The sequence below is a fragment of the Giraffa tippelskirchi genome, chromosome 2, assembly GCF_054371585.1.
Source record: "Giraffa tippelskirchi isolate mGirTip1 chromosome 2, T2T-mGirTip1v1.2.pri, whole genome shotgun sequence".
NCBI classification, from domain to species: domain Eukaryota; kingdom Metazoa; phylum Chordata; class Mammalia; order Artiodactyla; family Giraffidae; genus Giraffa; species Giraffa tippelskirchi.
In genome coordinates this window covers 138,801,864-138,823,855 of record NC_137276.1, presented here as the reverse complement: position 1 = coordinate 138,823,855, position 21,992 = coordinate 138,801,864, and the positions used below count along the sequence as shown (strand labels likewise).

The window sequence follows — 21,992 nt, the reverse complement described above, 5'->3', positions numbered from 1 at the left end:
CATATATATGGTCTTTGTATCAGACTACTTTTGTACAACATTAGTGCAATTCATGCATGTTGTTTAATGTAGCAGTAATCCATTCAGCTTTTGTTTTGAAATATTCCATAATATGCTGGGTAGTAGGGGTGTTGACAGGATTCTGAAAGAGATTCTCCCAGGCTAGGACACAGTCACATCAAAGTAAATGTTTGTGATGCAGTTTACTTTCCCAGGCTACTATCTGTTCCTCTGTGCTATGGAGGGGACCCACAAGTTCCAATATTCTCCCAAGGGGAGACTCAAAGGTAGCTGAGTGGGAAGCAAATAGGTGAATGTGAAGAAAGGAGGCTTATCTGGAGCCGGCAGTGGGGTGCCATGTACTACAGCTGCAACCAAACAGGACTGTTTGAGGCATTTATGGAGAAGTCTCAGGGCTCTCTTAACATCCAAGAGAACTAAAGTGAAGCCAGGTCAGCCAAGAAGTACTGGGCTCTGACCAGGCTAGGAAAAACCTGATCACACATTTTATAAGCTGCTGCCTACTGCATCAGAGGCCAGCAGGATGTCCAGAAAATGGAAAAGAACGAACAGTGTCTTCCCTCATGCCCCTTGGTCATATAAGCCTCCTCTCCTCCACATAGGTGGATACCATTTTAGAGAGAAGACGAAGGGTAGAGATAAGACAACAATTTTTAACGTGTTTAAGCTCTCCCTTAAGATATAAATTGTCTTCTTTATATCAGACTAGGTTTTTAAAATTAATTTTTTTCCAGGCTTCCCACTGGGTGGGAGCTCAAGGGGACAAATATGTTCTGTAGGAAAACTCTACTTCTTCTGCACATCTGAATTGTAATGAGTAAATTTGCAACCATATACTGTTATATGTTTTCTTCCATTTCCTTCTTAGCAGACATCCCTTAAGATCCAATGCAAATCTAGACTTCTATTACAGTGTGGCAGACTTATTATGCTCACTTATCAATGTTTCAAGTTTGAAAGCAATAAAGAAAGTGGTTTATACTTTTCAGATATTTGATCAAATGATTGTTTGCTGTACTCACTCTGCTTTTCAAACTAAGTAGTTTGAAAAGTCCTTACATCTACTCAAACTGTATCCACTTGGCTTCTACCCACTACTATTACTGCAGCTGCCTTTCTCAAAGGATCATCATGCTCCAATTACCCAACCCAATGTTGTCTTTGACTGGAGTCCCATTTCTCTGTACTATGTGATCAGTACAAAGCCACTTTTGTCTTCGTGAAATCTGCACCACCCTGGTTTTCTTCCTGTTATCAATTTCCATCTCCTGTTCTGTCTTTTGCTCATTCTTAAGAATGTATTTTCCCCCATGATTTTGTCCTCATCTTTTGTTCTTCTATACTATCCTCAGGGTTGCCTAAATCATTTCTGTCACAATTATTAGCCTTATGCTGCAAGATCTGTATCGCTAGCTTTAACCTCGACTGGGTTTCAGTCCCCATGTCCAACCACTGCTAGACATTTTCACATAGGTGTCTCAGCACCAATCAAATCCAGCAGATAAAAAGTCTTCTCTTCCATAAACCTCCATCTTATCTCCCTATCATAATTAACCGAGTCACCATCTACTCAATCACTAAGGATCAAAACTTAGGTTACTAAGTTGGGGATGCAGGAAGAGAAACTGGCTCAAGCCTGCTTAAGAAAAGGGGGATTTAGGGAATTTCCAGGTTGAATCCATGGCTGGGGAACTAAGATCCCACAAGCTGTGCAGCATAGCCAAAAAAAGAAAAGGGGGATTTACTGTAAGGATTTAATAGGCAAAAATCATGGGCATCCCCAGGCACAAGGAAACGAAGCATAGCTATGCCACCCTGAGTGGGACTGCAAAGTCCCAGGCCACTTCGGTTTCTCACACGGTCATGGTCGCTTGGTTCTGCAAGCCTACTTCATCCCCTTGCTTTGTTCTATAGATCAGTTTTCTCTGCTTCTTCACTATTTCCTTTAGATTTTTGGCTTGCTTCACTGACTATGGACCAGATCTAAACTATCTTTTTTATGTACATGTAAACCAAGTGTCTGAAGTAGCTTGTCTGGGCTAAGAACTATTTTCTTCCTGGTAAGGTGTTCCATCAGCTGTGATCACAAGCATGGAATCACAAGCATTTTACAAATGTGGCCATCTACTCCCTGCCCTTTAGCAGTCAACTGTAGTTGAGGGTGTGAGATCCTGGAGTGTAAACCTGGCTATCTAATCCCATTCTTCCAGCACAAGTGCAAGGCAGAGGACTCTTTCAAGGTGGTAGAGGTATAGTGGTAGATGTGTCTTTGATGATTCTGATCTCTGCCAACACCTTTCAGATTTTCTCTCCATTTCCCTACCTCAGTCAGCTGTGAACAAATCCCTCCCAATAGCCATCTCCTCTTACCTGCCTATCCAGGGAAGCAACAGCCCTTTCTCTGTCCATTCAACTTCCACTGACTGCTCGACATTTCCTTTCCTGCCTTCCTCCGTTATAACACTTGGCATTCAGGCCTGTCTTTCCCACTTGACTGTAAACTTAGAAGAAGAAATCATCTTGTGCATCTTTACAGCTTTATGTATTCTGATTTCAATAATTTTCTAGCATTTCAAGTAATAGCCAGATATTTTAATTCAAATACCTGATTCATATCCATGGTGTTTATTTCAGTATATACTTCTTGAAAATAAATACCCTATTTCTGAATGACTGCTATGTTTACATGATAATTATCCAAATCCCTTAAGCAAATACACCACATCTCTGCTGAATGAAGTGGGGTGGGGGTTGCAGAGGACAGGTAAGTAAAACATATCACTGTCTCAAGAAATGCTCTGATAACTATCAATAATGTTCATAAATAATGAGTAAAAACATAGACTTTACAGAAATGGAATTAAAATACAATTTATTTGGTGGTATTTCTAGCCAAATTCCAAAGACTCAAAATCTGAGTAAAAAGTGGAAAGTCATATTAAGAGCTTCATTTATCAAGAGACAATATAGGAACTTCCCTAGCAGTCCAGTAGTTAGGGACTCCACATTTTCATGGCCAAGGGCCCAGGTTCATTCCTTAGTCAGAGAACTAAGATCCCACAAGTTGCAGGGTACAGCCAAAAAAAACCAAAAACAATGATAGTGCCTACATACCACATATCAAGAGCTGAAAGGAAGAACACCAAGAAGTGTTTAGGATAATCGTTTTCTATGTTTGGTGTGCATTAAGACCACCTATGGAGCTTTTCTGGCATGTTGTGGAGACTGATCCAGAGGGCCCAAGGAGTAGTGGGGCTTGGACACCACTATTTTAAAAATGTTTTTGATGTGTATCAAATGATAGAGCTAGGATATCATGTAGTACATGATACATGAGTACATGTAGATTAATTATCTTTATATAAGCACATTTCAACTATCATTTGTACAATTTCTGTAGACATGAAACATACAGAAAAGTGACAAACTACTGTTGCAACAGAACTGACAGGACTGTTTCTTTTGGAAAAAAATAAAACACTTTTCTAAAATCTATCAAAATCATTCTATGAAATGAAACATAAAACAAATACCAGCAAAAAATCCTTTATATATAATCTATCGTTTTTTAAAAAGCCTAAAATCTAACAATACAGAAGGAATTATCTAATACAAATACAAAACAAAATTAACTTAGAAAATAATTTCTTAGTAAGATCTTCAGCATTCTAAAAGACTTTCAAAAAACTTAGCAATACTTACATAATTTAGAATAGACCTTTCCCAAAACACTGCACTGTTACAAATATATTTAAAGATGAACTTAACTGACAATTGTGAGTGTTGCAATGATAGCAGATACAACTAAAATATATGCATATGGTAGTAATACAGCATTAGAAGAATGACAGGACACAAACTCAGTCTTCAAACTTTCTTTACAAGTCATTCTGGAAGAGCGTCACGCCATGGCAATTTAAAATAAAATTATTTTAGCTAAGAAGCAGATAATGTGATGAAGAAAAACAATAAATCAACCTTAGCCACTCCAATCCTTTAATCCTAAAAATAATAAATTTAAAGGCTAATTTATATAAAGGCAAAATGCTAATTACCATCATGTTAGAGGAAATCTGGTAACTACTACCCTTACAGAATTATGACATCACTGTAGCAGTTTTTAAAAAGAAATTTTGTTCATTAGATGCTTGGATTAATGAAGATGTGAATTAAATATAGCCTCTCCATTTCAGCAGACTTCTTAAAAAGGCTGAGTCTTAATTTTCTTTAATTTCTTCACATTCCAATAAATTCCTATTGAATTTAAGCCAGAATAGATTAGTTGAACATTTTTATAACTTTATAAATTGTATTTAAACCCTGTATATTAAATTAATACACACGAATAATTAGATTTCTTAGATAAATTAAATACTAAGTTTGATGTACACTGTACAAAGGCAGTATTTCAAACTCTTAAGTCAATCCCGCTGGTGGCAATTTATTGTGAAAATGATGAGTGCGCTGTGAAATGGTGATGATCTGTACAGTTTACAAGAATTTAGTTTTATTAAGTCTTCTGGTTGGTTCCTATGACTAGGACCCCAGAGAAAATACAATTAAAGAAATCAATACCAATAGAAAATACATTAATTTTATTACAGGTGTAGTTTAAAAGCAGAAAACAAATGAGCCATAACTAATGCATGGCAGAAATAGGAAATAATGTCATCATGGTGTTTGATCAGCAGTATAGGAACAGACTTTGTGGAACTAAAAATTTAATGTCCAAAGACTAGGCAGTGAGATTAAATCAATACGTGGGGAAAATGGAAGGGGCAAATGGTAGTTAAGTATCAGGATAAATTTGAATTTTCTAAGTTCATTAAGAAGGAAAAGGACTACTGTGAAACTACAGCCACCACCAACTCTTACGGTTTAATCTATAAAAATTTCAAACTTGAAACTTATAAAAAACTCAAGTATAAAATGTCTAATAAACTGGCTTTCTGATTACTCAAATGTCTACTTATAATTGAAGTTAATTTTTTAATTATTTATGAATATAATGTACCAAATTCAGAAGTCAAGTGTTTTATACTATGCACTAAGTTTCTATTTAGAAAATTCTTTAGGATTTTATTTTTTTTAAAGTGCATAAGAGGTATAAGAGAAGCTTATCAAAAATTTTCAAAACTCAGTATATTTCCCTCATCTCCAGTAATCTAGAAACTTATTAAAACAATCTGCATCAAATTTGAAACTGCTTTTAATAAGATAAAAACACCAAATATCTATCTAAAATTCATTTGAAAATGTAGTCTCAGATAATTCAAATCAAAAAGTACTGACCACTGGTTTTCTCCAGAATTCTGAGTTCTACACAATAAAATTTATATCTAGTTTTCTAGTTTTTAAGAGAAGCACTTTTTGTTTCATTAGAAAAGTTACCTTCAGTGGACTATATTAATAGAGAAATAGCACAATTCTTATTCAGTACCTCAATTTTTATAATAGAAATATCAATTTCCCCCCTCACAGTTTATATGTGAAAGTCTTCCCTTGTGGCTCAGCTGGTAAAGGATCCATCTGCAATGTGGGAGACCTGGGTTCAATCCCTGGGTTGGGAAGATCCCCTGGAGAAGGGAAAGGCTACCCATCCCTGTATTCTGGCCTGGAGAATTCGCCAGAGTCAGACAGGACTGAGTGACTTTCATAGTTTATATACTGGTCTATGGAGCTTGCTAACAGCACTGTCATGGGCTGATACTATTATGGATTTTGTTTAAATTTTGAGAACAAAATAAATATATTCTACAGGTCAAAACGCAATCATAAACTGATAGATTTCACTTCAGTAAATGAAAGTCAATTCTGAAGTGAAACACAGAAATGGAATTAAGGCAGCTCTAAAACAAAGTTATACTTATTCACCCCAAATAGTGCTATTGCAGTATAATTCATTCCTTTAAAAGCTGTGTGTATAACCTAGACATAAAAGCCAAATATCAAAACAAGCATTGCAGCTATGATGCAGCATCAGGTGCTTTTACTTCAGTGAATGAAAATCATGGTCACAACTCAAATGAATGGTTAATTTAATATGAATATATGCACCTTACCAGAGATGTTTATGTTTACTACCAGAGACGTCTTAGCAATTCCATATTCCTCACAAAGTCAATACAGCTGTTGCAAAAAAATCAACTGTGGTTCTGAATACCCATTCACGGTCGACCTCAGTAGTGTATCTGACGTAGGAGACTGGTTATCTGTGACAGGCAGTAGCAGGTGGTGGTCCTCAGTCCCAAGTGGAAGAGTTAGTGGTAAAGTCATATCAGAAGGTTTCACATCCAAAGTTTCTGACAGAGGACTTTTTTGTATGGAGTCTTGTTCACTCAAGGGATGATCCTCTATACTAGAATCTAGTATTTTATCTGTACCTGAAGGAGAAGGGAAAAAATTCACTATCTTTAAAAACAAAACAAAACCCCGAGGAAGACTCATCTACTTACCATTCACATTCTAACCCCACCTTTAGTCACACTATTTCTCTTTTCCTGATTTGCCCTTCTCATTACTTGCACAAAACCATTATGGGCCTCAAGACTAGGTTTACGCATCAACTCCATTATAAAAATGGACTTAATTGCTCTAGACCAGGGTAAGCTGTTTCTTAATCACTGATTTGTCAATACTTCATATACCACCTTGTGACACCTAGCTATCTATCTTACTGCTATGTAACATCCTACTTAGGTATGCCTTGAATGCTTAACAGACTATATATTCCTTAGAGCAAATGTCTAATTATACTTCTCTACTTACAAGTACCTCATAGTGCTACACGGAGAAGGCGATGGCACCCCACTCCAGTACTCTTGCCTGGAAAATCCCATGGACGGAGGAGCCTGGTAGGCTACAGTCCACGGGGTCGCGAAGAGTCGGACGACTGAGCAACTTCACTTTCACTTTTCCCTTTCACGCACTGAAGAAGGAAATGGCAACCCGCTCCAGTGTTCTTGCCTGGAGAATCCCAGGGACGGTGGAGCCTGGTGGGCTGCTGTCTATGGGGTCGCACAGAGTCAGACACGACTGAAGCGACTTAGCAGCAGCAGCAGCATAGTGCTACATAGATAAGTACTCTTTTTAATTCACTGAATGTATTAGTGAGTAATTCATATCATTCTGTGAGTTCAAGTTCAGAAGTATGGCGCTCTCATTTATTTTCAGAAGAAATTCTGCATTACTCAAGGGATTAATTACCCCACTGACTAAAGACACACTTTTCTCTTCAAAATTTCCACTAGCTTTCCCATATTCTTGTCACTCCAAAAGTACTAACATGATTTTAATCTCACTACCTTCATTAGACAAACTTGCATACTTTTGTAAAGTTATAACTCTATTTTTGCCAAACTATTCTTCAGTTCAACCAGTCAAGAATACAACCTGCGTCTCTTGTTGCAGTGACTCTCTTCACAACGTTCTCTCCGCCTGGATGAACATCTCCTTTCCCATTTCCATCCTCCATGTTTCAGGTTCTCCAGAATTAAGCCTTCCCAATACTCCTGTCAGAAGGACTTAATCTCTTCTTCAGTACTCTTATGTCTTTACCATATCCTACATTTTGTTTTGTAATCATAGTTATTTATTTAGATTTCTGGTTTCCCACACTAGACTGTAAGCTCTTTGAGGACTAGGACTACACCTTCCTAGTACCTGCATGGTTACGTGTACTTTAGAGGTACTTAATAAATGCTCGTCGAATTTATGACTCACTGAAGTTTTCAGATATTACTACCTTAATCTTTATGATGTTTATGTTTACTACCAAAAACTTACTTACTATCATCTCTACAGTGAGGAAGACTAATTTTGTTTCTAGGCATAAAAGAATGGTAAGCACGTTGAAACTTTTTCAAGGATTCATTTTTAAGCAAGAGACTAAAAATTCTGTAGTACGGTTTTCCACTTCACATATTATGACAATTTGGGGATATCTGTTTCCCTATTTCCTCTCATACAATTTTTGGACTAGTGTTCATGATGCTCCTTTCTCTGCATAACTACAATAAACCCCAGATAACTCAGATTCTGGTATGGGAAAGAGTGATATACAGTTGTTTATGTATTCTTTCATTCTTGAAATTGTTCATACATCAGGTTTTTAAAGTAGAAAATATTTTAAAGCAATGTTTATTACAAGGTCAATATGGAAAGAAAGAGTGAACTCACCTGCACATTATAAAGCTACCTTCCTCATATGGGTACACCTTGTTTTAAAAAATATATATCTAATTTAAACTGTTACAATGTGTATCTCAACATTTTAAGGAATAGCACAAATATGAGAGCTCCAAATTTTTAAAAAACACAAGCATTTACCAGAATGTACTTTTGCTTTGTGCTTCTTTAAATTTTTAATATCTGTGTAAGAATTTCCACATAATTCGCAGATAAATGGTCTTTCTCCTGAAAAATAAGTTAAAAATCAAAGCCTCAGAATTTTAGAAACTGCTAAGGCAAAATATCAATGTTCATGAACACAATGCTAATATTATTATATTACTTAAATTTAATTTCTTTCAAATTACCATTTTACTCTGCTGGCTCTAACATAGCGAAATAAAAACTTCCATACATAGGCACTCCTTTCCTTTATGCAAAGCTTCCCTATTTCAAGGAAAAATCAAGCATTTTCACTAACAGAAACCTCAAACTAAAAAATTAATTCTATCGGACATTTAGTGAGTGCCAATTATATGCCAGACTATGCCAGAGATGTAGCTGAGGGGAAAAAATGTATAATTATGGTTTCTACTCAGGTAGCTTATAAATTAGAAAATCCTTTCAATTATGAGGAATAACTTTTAGAAAGAAAAGTAACAGTACATTTTCAAGTGGTCTTTTCCTTTGTTTTAAAAAAACTTTGAACATTTAATATTTTCTTCATACTATGTATATACTACCTTTTAGAATAACCATGTCATTGTTAGAATATATCCCCAAAACTTGCATACTGAATATTGTTTCATAAGAAAATCTGATATTACCTATCCCTTTTCATTTTTTGGCATATCTGTGCAATTTTATCCAAATCATTTAAAAACTACTCATTACCTGGAACATGTCTTAGAAAATCTACATAATTCTTGACCCAATTTAATCCATACTCCAAACAACAAAAAAATAAACAAATAAAACTGATACTCATACATTAAAATATAGCTATAGCTAAGAGTATGACTAGATACCATATAATCCATAATGGTTTAAAGTCAATGTTTACATAAAAAGAAATTAGAGAGAACAAAAAATAATACGTTCTCCCTAAACACAGACCTGTATGGGATCGAAAGTGTTTGTTGAGCTCTCCTGAGGAAATAAAACTTTTCCCACAAATACCACATATGTATGGTTTTTCACCTAGATGGAAAATAAAAGATAGCGAAGTGGTGTACTATACCAATATAATATTTATCAATTACAATAATTTATAGTAAGCTAAAGTATTACTTAAATTAAGACCTCTTTATACTGTATTTTAGAGGTATTTTCAGTGTGATCCAACTTAAATGAACATTAGTAATTATTTTACATTGTTCATATAACCTGATACTTTTTCATATAATAAAACTTTCTCCAAATATCCTTCCAGTAGACTAAAAATGGGCAAGAAGTCTGATTTTTGTAAAATTTAAAAAATGAAAATTCATCAATCCATATTTCAATTCTTGTTATCTACAAGATTATTAAAGGGGAATTAAAATAACTTAGGGAAGAATCTATTAAAAAATTACCCTACAAAAAAAAGAAAATCTTTGAACAACAGATTTTGCTTCAAAACTGATACTTTGGGTTTTAAGTATCTATTTAATTTACAAATCTTAGAATGTTTTGTAGAAAAAGTCCTAAGAAGTTACTAAATTGATGTTCTATCCAAACTCATCCCAACCCCTTAACTTTACAGCTTTATTCTAGGGAAATGAAGCTTCAAGATGCTAAGGAGTTTTTCTAACACCATAAAAAATGTCTTAACTCAAACTTATATACTGTCAAAATTACCTGATTTTCATGTACATAAGTTACATGATAAAAAAAATTTCACCCACTGTGTATTATTCTAGAAAATAAGTCTGTTTTTACATCTAATATTTATGTGAAAATCAGAAACATAAAAAGCTTCAAGAAGTACAAACACAAAAGCCTGTAACCTACTTTTTGTAAAGGCTCAATTTCCCTTTTTCTTTTATTTACAACTGTCCTTATTTTAGGCAATCTCTGTGTCATAGTCTTACCTGTATGTTTCCGAGAATGAGTGATAAGAGAACTAGAGACAGCAAATGCCTTCCCACAGGTATCACACACATAAGGCTTTTCTCCTGTATGCCTTCGAACATGGTAGGTCAATGTGCTGGCTTGGGCAAATCGCTGTCCACACCTATCACAGACATATGGCTTCTCTCCACTATGCTTCCTATTAGTAAATAATTATAGAGATATATGATGGCAAGTAAAACAATCTGAGGATCATGCTACAGAGCAAACTTTTTTGTACAATTTTTCATGCAGCATTTTGTTTCATTTCATCTGAACAGATCAAGAATATGTATTTTAAATCAATAGTTTTCCCCAGAAATAAACCCACGCACTTATGATCAATTAATCTGTGACAAAGGAGGCAAGATTACACAATGTTGGAAAGACAGTCTCTTCAACAAATGGTGCTGAAAAACTGAACAGCTACATTAAAAAGATGAAATTAGATCATTCTTTAACACCATACACAAAAGTAAGCTCAAAATGGATTAAAGACCTAAATGTGAGACCAGACGCTATAAAATTCCTAGAGGAAAACACAGGCAGAACACTCTGACATAAATCTCAGCAATATCTTTTTCGATCTGCCTCCCAGAATAATGGAAATAAGCAGAAAAATAAACAAATGGGACATACTTAAATGTAAAACCTTTGGCATAGCAAAGGAAACAATAAACAAAACAAAAAGACAACCCACAGATTGGGAGAAAATGTTTGCAAATGATGTGACCAACAAGGGATTTAGTCTCCAAAATTTACCAACAGCTATATGATGCTGAAAAACATCTATTTCTGCTTTATTGACTATGCCAAAGCCTTTGACTATGTGGATCACAATAAACTGTGGAAAATTCTGAAAGAGATGGGAATACCAGGCCATCTGACCTGTCTCTTGAGAAACCTGTATGCAGGTCAGGAAGCAACAGTTAGAACTGGACATGGAACAACAGACTGGTTCCAAATAGGAAAAGGAGTCCGTCAAGGCTGTATATTGTCACCCTGCTTATTTAACTTATATGCAGAGTACATCATGAGAAATGCTGGGCTGGAAGAAATACAAGCTGGAATCAAGATTGCTGGGAGAAATATCAATAACCTCAGATATGCAGATGACACCACCCTTATGGCAGAAAGTGAAGAAGAGCTAAAGAGCCTCTTGATGAAGGTGAAGGAGGAGAGTGAAAAAGTTGGCTTAAAGCTCAACGTTCAGAAAACTAAGATCATGGCATCTGGTCCCATCACTCCATGGGAAATAGATGGGGAAACAGTGGAAACAGTGTCAGACTTTACTTTTTTGGGCTCCAGAATCACTGCTGATGGTGACTGCAGCCATGAAATTAAAAGACACTTACTCCTTGGAAGGAAGGTTATGGCCAACCTAGATAGCATGTTTAAAAGCAGAGACATTACTTTGCCAACAAAAGTCCGTCTAGTCAAGGCTATGGTTTTTCCAGTGGTCATGTATGCATGTGAGAGTTGGATGGTGAAGAAGGCTGAGCGCCGCAGAATTGATGCTTTTGAACTGTGGTGTTGGAGAAGACTCTTGAGAGTCCCTTGGACTGCAAGGAGATCCAATCAATCCATCCTAAAGGAGATCAATCCTGGGTGTTCATTGGAAGGTCTGATGTTGAAGCTGAAACTCCAATACTTTGGCCACCTCATGCGAAGGGTTGACTCATTGGAAAAGACCCTAATGCTGGGTAGGATTGGGGGCGGGAGGAGAAGGGGACGACAGAGGATGAGATGGTTGGATGGCATCACCGACTCGATGAACATGGGTTTGGGTAGACTCCGGGAGTTGGTGATGGACAGAGAGGCCTGGCGTGCTGCAATTCATGGGGTCACAGAGAGTCGGACACGACTGAGCGACTGAACTGAACTGAACTGATATGATGCTTAACAGCATCAAAATAACCCAATCAACAAATGGGCAGAAGACCTAAATAGACATTTCTCCAAAGAAGACATACAGATGGCCAAAAATCACATGAAAAGATGTTCAATATCACTAATTATTAGAGAAATGCAAATCAAAACTACGACATAAAAAGAAAAGAACTACAACATATCACATCACACCAGCCAGAATGTCTTATCATCAAAAAATCCATAAACAAATGCTGAAGAGGGGATGTGGAGAGAAGGGAACCCTCCCGCACTGTTGGTGGCAATGTAAATTGGTACAGCCACTATGGAGAACAGTATGGAGGTTCCTTAAGAAACTAAAAACAGAGCTACCGTGACCCTGCAGTCCCACTCCTGGGCATACATCCAGAGAAAAACAAGATCCAAAAAGATACATGCACCCCAGTGTTCATTCACTTCACTGCAGCTCTGTTTACTGTAGCCAAGACATGGAAGCAACCTAGATGTCCATCTACAGAGGAATGGATAAAGATGTGATACTTTTATACAACAGAATATCACTCAACCATCAAACAAAATCAAATAATGCCTTTTGCAGCAATAAGACTGGACCTAGAGACTGTCACACAGACTGAAGTCAGTCAGACAGAGATGGAGAAATATATGAAATACCTTATATGTGGAATCTAAAAAGAAATGATACAAAACAGAAAGAGGCTCACACAATTAGAGAAAGAACTTATGGTCCTGGTGGGGGAGGGAGAGGGCGGGGGGAAGAATGGGAAGAAATAGTTAGGGAGCCTGGAATGGGCATGTACACAATGCTATACTGAAAATGGATAAACAAAAAGGACATACTGTATAGAGCATGGAATTCTGCTCAATGTTATGTGGTAGCCTGGATGGGAGGGGAGTTTAGGGGAGAATGGATATATGTATATGTATGGTCGAGTCCCTTCCCTGTTCACTTGAAACTATCACAACATTGTTTATTGGCTATATTCCAATACAAAATAAAAAGTTTAAAAAAAATTAAAAAAATAAAATCAACAGTTTCAATGTATAACATCAAGAACAAATGTTTCAGTTATGAAAACATTAGTTCTGAGATTAGTTCAAAGTTTTCCCATCAGCTATACGTGGTAATCAAGTATGCCCACAATACCACAGGCAATTATTTTTGCTTGTCCATTCACTTTCCTTAAACCTTCAGCACCCATCCTCACTCTCAGCTGATGTCCTTGCTTCCTGTTTTCCTAAGAAAAATTTTAGCAATCAGAAGAAAATTTCTACCACCACAAACCTCCACCTATAGGCATTTGTATCTACAGAGTTTGTTTTTCTTCACTCTAATACAAGAACGGTAGTTCTTCCTATTTGTATACTTAAGACACTATCCCCCTTGCCTACTCCAGGTTCACTCCTGAAATTTCTTTCATCCTGTATCATCAATTCCCCCCCATCCCTTTGGATTATAGAATACAAATATACTGATACATCTCCCATCTTAAAAAAAACAAAAAAGACCCCAACCTTGCTTGTTCCTCTATTTTTCTGCTCTCCTTTTAGTTAAGATCCTGAGTCTCCAACAGTTCTACTTTCATTTCTTCCCCACTAGTCTCTGCTAACACTGCTTTCGTCAAAACCACTGCTAACCTTTTACTTTGCCAAATCCAATAGTCAATTCTCAGTCCTAATCTCCCTATCATCAGAATTTGACACAATGACGGCTCCCTTCTGAAATCATTTCCTCCACCTGGATTCCAAGACTGCCCAACATTCTGGTTTGTCCCTATTTTTGCTGTTCCTTCCTAGTGACTTCAGCTGGTTCTTGCCTGTCTCTCAGAACTCAGTTAGTGTGCCTCATGACTCCATCCTTTCATCTCTTTCCTGTCCATCTTCATTCCTCTGGTGACCTCATCTCTAACATTATGACTTTAAATACTATCTACATGCCAAATACTACCTACATGCCAATGACATGCTCAAACCAGTCCCCTGACTTCCAGACTGAACCATCTCTTACACATTTCCATTCAGGTATCTAATAGTCATTATCAAACTTAACATGATCAGAACTCTACTCCTGAACTCCCACACTCCTACTTAAACTGCTCTATCCACAAATTCCCACTGCAGTTAATGGTAATTCCATCTTTTCATATGATCAAGCTCAAAACCTACATATCATTTTTAATTCTCTTTTTCTTTTATACCTCACATCCAAATGTGCAGCGAATTCTGTTTGCTATAACTTTAAAGTACATGCAGAATCTGACTACCACTTATCTCTCCCACTACTACCTTTCTGACCTGAACCATCATCCCTCTCATTAGGGTTTTATCTATAGCTTCCTAACTGGTAACTTTGCTTCCATTCTTGCAATCCTACAATCTTTTGCTAACAAAGCATCCAGAGTGATCTTACAATGCAAGTAAGCTCCCATCACTTATTTCTCATTCTCAAACATAAAAGCTTCATAATGGCCTACAAAAACTTCACCTTCTGAACACCCTAACACCGTTCAGACCTTATTCCCCTCCAGGCATTATGGCTCCCTTCTGGTTCCTTAACTGTGCTAATAATATTGTGTGGCGGTACCACAATTAGAAGTCTACTGTCCTGAGTTCTCATGTAATAGTCTATTTAAGGCTACAGTGAATGACAGACTTAAAGATCAAATGTCTTTTTTTGCTTTTATTTTTACCTTGCATGAATCTTGAGATTGCTAGAAGTTGCAAATTGTAAATTGCATACATCACATTTATAGGGTTTTTCCTCACCATGATGCATGCGACTATGGAAGACTAGCTGGCATTTCTGGGCAAATCCTTTATCACACAATTCACATTTGTATGGCTTCTCACCTAAAAGAGAAGTAAATAAAATTTATATTTAGAAGGAAATATTGTTTTAGTTAAGTCATACAAACTTTCAAAAGAGTTCATCAACAGTATTAGTTTCAGTATTCAGAAAATATTAACTGCTAGAAGTAAAAGAGCATATAGGATCTTTTTCCAGATTATTGGAAACACCAATAGAGTTAAAAGAAATTAGTGTTTCTTATTTTGTAACAGTGAAAGGTGATGAGAGAAATATATAATGCTTCCAAAAAGGACAAATCTAGTATACCAATAAAGGTTGAGGAAGGAATGTACATATAATTTACGTTCAGAAGTTGACAAAGTCTAAGGAAGCAGGTAGTGAGATATGTTGGCAAAATCTGAGAATCAGCCTGAGTTTTAATTACTTTTTCTCTTTATCAGTTCTAATATACTGTCTGTTAAACAGTTAGCAAGCTAGAACTAAGTTTATGCTTATTTTAACTGTGAGGAAAAATGGTTTAGAGTTCACGCACTGGGACTTCAGAGTACCAATTACAACAAAACAGTGAGCCATTAAATATTTGGTCACAATTACAAAGGTATTTTCAAGTCTAACATGCTCAATATTTTTATGAATATAAGTGTATACTGAATTTTGGACCTAGTCAACACTATATATTAATGCCTATAAAAATATTTCAGTCACAATATAAAAACAACTATCCTTCCCACAAACAGTCTTACCTGTATGAGTTCTTACATGAGTTTTCAGCTGGTTACACTGGGTAAACGCCTTTCCACACAAGTGGCAGACATAAGGTTTGACTCCTTTATGGATCCTCATGTGCCTTCTCAAGCTGCTGGCTTCTGAAAACACTTTTCCACATGTGTTACACATTGGTTTGGCCTTGGAATACCTCTGATCCAGCTCTTCCCCAGAGCTTTCCAGTTCATAAGAGTTCTTGACACTGGCTATATTAGACATAGAGTGTTCTTTCAGAGCACAGTTTGGCTGTGACTTTCCACGTTTCCGTTTCACTGTAACAGTCTGCACAATATCTTGTGCTGGGAAAGTATTTTCCACAACTGATGTCAACTCAAGTTCTGAATTACTTCTTTGTGCAACTTGTTCTATTACAGGTGTGGACAACTTATTTGCATCGAGAAATAATTCAACAGATGCATTCTCTAAAATGTCACTGGGATATTGCACTGTTTTATTCTGCCCTGTTTTCTGGGAATTGAAGGCCTTCTTCTTCTTTTTAGTTTGAGATGACTTCTTTGCTACAGCTCCTTGTTTAGGATTTGTTTGAACCAAATCTGTAGATACTTCTGATTTCTCCCGACTGTTATAATCTCGCAGAGTCAGGAGACAAGTCTGTTGATTCAATTCAATGTTTCCAGTAATACTAGATATCTCTGTAGAAGAGGGATTAGCAATAAAAGCAAAATCTTCCATCTTTATTTTACATTTAGTGACCACCTCTTCCACTTTGAGATAGTCAGCAGCCTGATGGATGTCTTTAACATTCCAACTGTAAGGAAACAAGGCTAAATGACAATATTCTGATCAAAGAAAAAACGTTTTTGAAACACAGCTACACAAATATTTGTCTTTTAAAGACCTAATGAAGTAAAATGATGAAAAAAGATTAACAGAACAAACTTAAAATTTATTCACTCAGAATGTTTAGGAAAAAATCTTCAGTTTTACAGAACTTGAAAAGATAAAAATTAATGTATCGTTCATATGTACAACCATGGAAAAATGAAATGTTAGTATCTCTGTTTGTTAAAAAAAACACTTGGAACACAAAAATAGTTGTTGGTAACCTACTGCCTCCTCCCACTTATCCTGAGGCCTCTTCAGATAGCAACCAACTTTTCCTTATTTGTATGAAGAGTCTTAAAAAACTATTATCTTCCTCTGCTCCCCTATGAGGAACTTGAACAGTATTTCTCAAAACTTCCTGTGCCTTTGAATTACCAAGGGATTTATTAAATGTAGATTCAGACTCAGTAGGTTTGTTTTGGGGCCCAAGCATCGGCATTTCTAACATACTCCCTGGTGATGCCAATGCTGCTGGTCCATGGATCATAGCTGAAGGAACAAGGTTTTAGAATGCACTAAGCTCTCTCTAGCAACCTTCCCAGCTTTTTTGTGTTTGATATTCAACACAAATTAACTGAAGAATGTCATATTAGAGTTATGTAGAAAAATTTAATGTTCAATTTGAATGTTCAACATTCAAATCAATATTTACTGAGCATCTACCATGTGTGGTACTCAGAGGGATATTAAGACATATCAAATAGTCTCTGCCCTTCAGAAGTTTACAGTGCAGTGGAAGGCTGGTTGTTCAATTACGTTAGCAATGGCTCTGGACTACCAGCTGACTTAATTAGGGTAAGTCAGCATCTTTGGGGGTTTCAATGTAAAGTTAGAAAGCTGAGTTGGTATTAATACCAAAAACACGCCCTTTTAATTATTTGGGGATGACTATATACTTACACACATACATATACACTCTCAAGTAACCTTCCTGTTTGTCATTTTTCCCAGAAAAAAATTTTTTTCAGAAAAAATTAAGCAGATTTATAGACTAGTCTGGAAACCTAATCACCAGTTTTAGTGAACATTTTATTCTCTGGGAAAATCCATCCCAAATTCCTAAATATACTACAAACAAACTTTTGGACAATCATCTGTTTGCAAATTGACTTCCTTAGCTAAGAATACATTACTCACTCTTTTCTTATGGCCTTTGCCTATAATTTTGGAACAAGTAAGGAAAGATCCTTGTAATCAAGTTAACTGTTTGCAAAGGTACAGTATGAATGCCCCCAAAATAAATACAATCTTATTAGTCTTCCATCCGGAGAAGGCAATGGCAACCTACTCCGGTACTCCTGCCTGGACAATCCCATGGATGGAGGAGCCTGGTAGGCTGCGGTCCATGGGGTCGCTAAGAGTTAGACATGACTGAGCGTCTTCACTTTTCACTCAGTCTTCCATACGAATTTCTTTGCATGTATATACTACTGTTAGTCTCTAAAAACACTGTTTCTTAAACATTTTTTTATGGATTTTTGTTAGTCTATTATTAAATTACAAGTGAGAGACACTACTAGAATGAAACCCAAATTTATTCTATCACTTATTATACGTAGGTCTCAAATTACAATTGTTCTTAGTAAATGAACCACAAAATAGGTGAGATAACCTTTAAGACCACTACAAACTAGTACTGAATCACACACGAATTGTTCAGAACTGAAACTGTAATTCATACAAATTATTTACCTATTTCACTGATAGTCTATAAGCTCAGTTACAGTTAAGAGAATCAATCAGCATTTGTTTATGTCAATAACTGATTTGCTTTTGTTTACAAGCATGAAGTTAAAAGTGTTTGCAAACTTGCTTTCACTTTTTGAACAGTCACTGAAAATCATTTAATTATCTATGCCAGATAACTGGCTAACTGCTTTATATGAATAATTGTAATCGCCATTTTACATACAAAGGATCAGAGGTTCAAAGAAGTAACCTGTCCAAGATCAGAGCATTAGAACTAAGATTTGAGCTGGGAAACTAGCTTCTGAGTCCACTTAATTCTTTATTATTCTGTTTTCTTAATAAGTCGTACAGACTTTCTATTTTTGGTATATATCTTCTATTTGTGGCTGGGCTCAAACAATTAACTCTCCAGCTCTCCAGGAAAGATGCGTATCAAAAAAGACTGAACCAAACATCTGGCTCTTCACACCAGTTCTCTCCATGAAGGCTCAATGTAAGCTGCCCTTCAATGTATTCAAATCAATTCAAGATTTTTCTGGTAAAGTTAACTGAGAAAGGGAAATCACTAAATTAAAGATCAACCAAAATTCACTGGTTTTGTGATTGTTTGTTTTATATTACGCATTTAAAATTTTTAGATCAAAGGCACTTGTATAGCCAAATATTCAGTAAACTTAAATACCATGTGACATTTATCTGTGATACTGCTGTTCCTTTAAGCAACTTACACAGAACTGACACAAAAATTTCATTACATCAAAATTTAAAAGTAATTCCAAATAGCATGAATGCTTCTTTTTTAATAGGATTAAGGAAAATCCTGATTCCAGCTTTTCAGAGAAATATATTTTCATGATAAGCTGCAATGTAAAGAGAGGGAAGGATTTTGTTTAATGTGTACATGTATGTATCTATAGAGATCATCTGGAAAACAATGAAAGAATATTTATCCAAGTGTTAAGAGTGATTATTGGTGGGTGGCAGAATTTCAGATGTTTCCTTTTTTGTTTTTTTCCTTAACTTTTCTCCAATAAATGTGGATTCAAAGGATTTGGAGAGTGGAATAGAAAAGAAGAAATAAAGGAAGGAAACTAATGTTCACTGGTAGATAGTAAATCCTAAATTTTCACAGTAACAACCCATGTAGTTATTATTATCTCATTTTTTCAGATGGAGAAACTGAGGCCTAAAGAGGATGTATATTGATCAAAGAGACATAGTGACTGACACGTAAGATCTAATTCTAAAGCTCATAACCGTGCTATGTCAGATGGTGACCTATTCATGTTTACACTTTTAAAAAAGCTGGAGAAAAGAAGGCAGGAGTAATTTGATGGGTTTCTCTTTCCTTTTATCCCCATCGCCTTTCTCTCCGACAACCAGTAAACATATTAGTATTAATCTAACTACACAGTTCATCGCAAATGAAAGATGAAATGCCTGACTTATCAGGTTCTTCAGAACCTATTTCTCGTCAGTGCAGTGACAGCATCAACATCTCAGAGAAGCATTCTAGCCGACCTAAGCATTGCATTTTTCTGGTTCAAGATCAGGAAGAGGTCCTACATGTTGCTATTTATGGCTAGAAAAGGGGCACTATTAAAGGAACAGATTCTTTCTTCTTTCTCCACCTATACCTCCCACCCAAACATCTTATGAGGTAGGGGATGAAAAGTGAGAGAGAAGACCAGAGGGAACCTGAAGGCCAAAAAGCAAGGGGAAATTGGAATTCAATGAAAATTCATTGTATTTTGATTTCAATCTTTTAAGTCTCCATTCCTCAAAACACACACTTTGTTTCAGTAGATAAGTCAAATATGTCAAAAACCATGCTGTAATCCTATGAACATCTGTACTTTTTGTGCTTATGAAATGTAGTCTGTTTAGCGCAAACCAGTGATATTGACCTCTTTATTAAAAGCAGCACTGGGCACATCAGTGTTTTAAGACTGAGAGTTCAGGGATTGAATGGAAAAAATACTAATCGGCTTTAGCTCAAGACTATTGACCAGCTTTTGTAAGTGGAAATAACATATGTACCTTACCTGTCAAGATTTAAAGTTCCTGTGTATATAAACTCCAACAGTTTCTGAAATCCATCAGCTTTCACCTGACTCTGATCAAGAAAGACATTGTTCTCAGAAGTGCTTCTGTAGATTGCACCAAAATATTCACTAAACGAGGCAAGCACATTCCTGTGAGCTTTAAACTGGAATTCCCCAATCACTATGGTGCAGTCACAAAGAAAACCTGCTTCCCGTTGTTTGTTCAGTCTCTCTAAAAGGTGCTCACAGTGGTGCGAATACTGCATTTTGATATCGGAATCAAATTCTATCCTTGTTCTAAAAAAACGAGAGAGAAAGAGTGAATCAGTACCACTAAGTTTTCATCAAACTTTTCTCCCAAGCCATTGGTGAATAAAGAGACATAGAATCCAAACAAGAACAAAGTCTGTTCTCATTTTACGCCCCCAGAAAATTCTTACCAAGCAGATACGGATAAAAATACCTAAGTGATAAAAAGCCTTCCTAGTTTTTATTTCATCTTGGTCAACTAACACAATCCTTTGGACACATCAACAAATGACGATGTGTGAAAACATTTCCACAAAGTGAAAAAAAAATTTAACACTTCTACATGAGTTGAACCTTCACAGTTTCAAGCTCAGTAGGCACACGTAAATTACGAAAAAAAAAATTAATAAACCACTAAGAAATGATTCCTTGGGACAAATGGTCAAAGGACATGGTACGAGTTCTTTAAAATTTTCTCAACTGCTTCTCTGCCTTTCGACTAAGTTTAAGGTGTAAAACTGCTCTCAAATCTCCAAAACCCGTTAGCTCCCGCAGTGTTAAACGCAAGGCGGGTGCCGAAGGGGGCGGAGAACCAGCAGGGCCAAGAGTTGTCCAAGATCTGGTCACCCGCCCCGAGGAGGCCACACTCCTCCCTACCACGACCCCCGTCCACTCAAGGCGGCAAGGGAGAGTGACAGTAAAAGCCGATCTCTCCCGCCTTCCGCCTTCCTGGCCAGCTCCCACTCCCCCAATTCCCACGGCAGAGAGTGTCACCAAGGCCAACACCGGAGCTGCCTCGCCCTAGCTTTCCACCCTAACACCATCACTCCGGCCTGAGTGCGAACTCCACGGAGCCTGCCCTCCAATGCCCCAAGGTCTGGAGACAGCGGGAATAGCGGCCTTGGGGCAAAGACAGAACTCACCTATAGAAACCCGAAGGGGAACACAATTTCTTCACCCTCTCGCCGCCATCTTGGAAAGACGTCACGAGGCCACGCTCCGCCTTTCCCTGCTTCCTCCACGGTGACGTCACATCCGGTTCCGGGCGTTCCGCGGGTACGCGGTAGGCTCTAGGACCCTGGAGGTCCAACAGCGGCCTGAGGGCAGCAGGCTGGTGCATAGAGACCCCGCTACTTAGCATGCCAGGAGCACCCGGAAACAGGGAGAGTCGTGAGGGCTCGCTTACGGAGCCACGCCTGTCGACCTCACCGTGAGCATTCTAGACAGTCAGCATCTCGCGCTCGGCCGGCGTTTTGTGCGGAGGCTCAGCCGCGCTGCCCTGCGGACCTCTTTCCAGGAGCCAAATTGTGCATTGTATGCTGGGGCTTGTAGTTAGTTGCTCGTCTTCTCCCTTCATCCTCCACTTCCTTGAGGCCCCGCGGTTGGGAGCAGCTGCTTTGTGTTAAGCTGGCTCTCGGCCA

General features: G+C 37.2%; 1 protein-coding gene across 7 annotated transcripts; it reads right to left on the bottom strand.

Annotated features, from left to right (window-relative positions):
* Nucleotides 1-2,876: 2,876 nt before the first annotated feature.
* On the bottom strand, nucleotides 2,877-21,572 carry MYNN (myoneurin). Of its 7 annotated transcripts, none has more exons than XR_014077029.1 (9): nucleotides 21,495-21,572; nucleotides 20,323-20,619; nucleotides 15,721-16,511; nucleotides 14,859-15,018; nucleotides 10,263-10,441; nucleotides 9,307-9,390; nucleotides 6,796-8,436; nucleotides 6,084-6,404; nucleotides 2,877-4,275 (listed from the first exon to the last, which is right to left on the bottom strand). XR_014077029.1 is itself a non-coding variant. In XM_081570795.1 (8 exons), exons 2-8 carry the CDS (start codon nucleotides 20,586-20,588, stop codon nucleotides 6,142-6,144), a joined length of 1,830 nt encoding a protein of 609 aa, XP_081426921.1. In that variant the 5' UTR covers nucleotides 20,589-20,619; nucleotides 21,495-21,572; the 3' UTR covers nucleotides 4,602-6,141. The 7 variants fall into 7 exon arrangements, 2 of the variants coding, with proteins under 2 accessions (XP_081426921.1, XP_081426922.1); XR_014077025.1 differs by having other exon boundaries at nucleotides 6,079-6,404; nucleotides 8,350-8,436; XR_014077024.1 differs by having other exon boundaries at nucleotides 8,350-8,436.
* Nucleotides 21,573-21,992: the final 420 nt, after the last annotated feature.

Bases quoted from the DNA above. Each gene is read 5' to 3' on its own strand.
- MYNN (XM_081570795.1), bottom strand. From the start codon at position 20,588: ATGCAGTATTCGCACCACTGTGAGCACCTTTTAGAGAGACTGAACAAA. The intron at 10,442-14,858 runs GTAAAAATAAAA...ATTTACTAATAG, and splicing joins AATCTCAAGATTCATGCAAG to GAAGCATAGTGGAGAGAAGC. The intron at 9,391-10,262 runs GTAAGACTATGA...TTTTCCATCTAG, and splicing joins TCATTCTCGGAAACATACAG to GTGAAAAACCATACATATGT.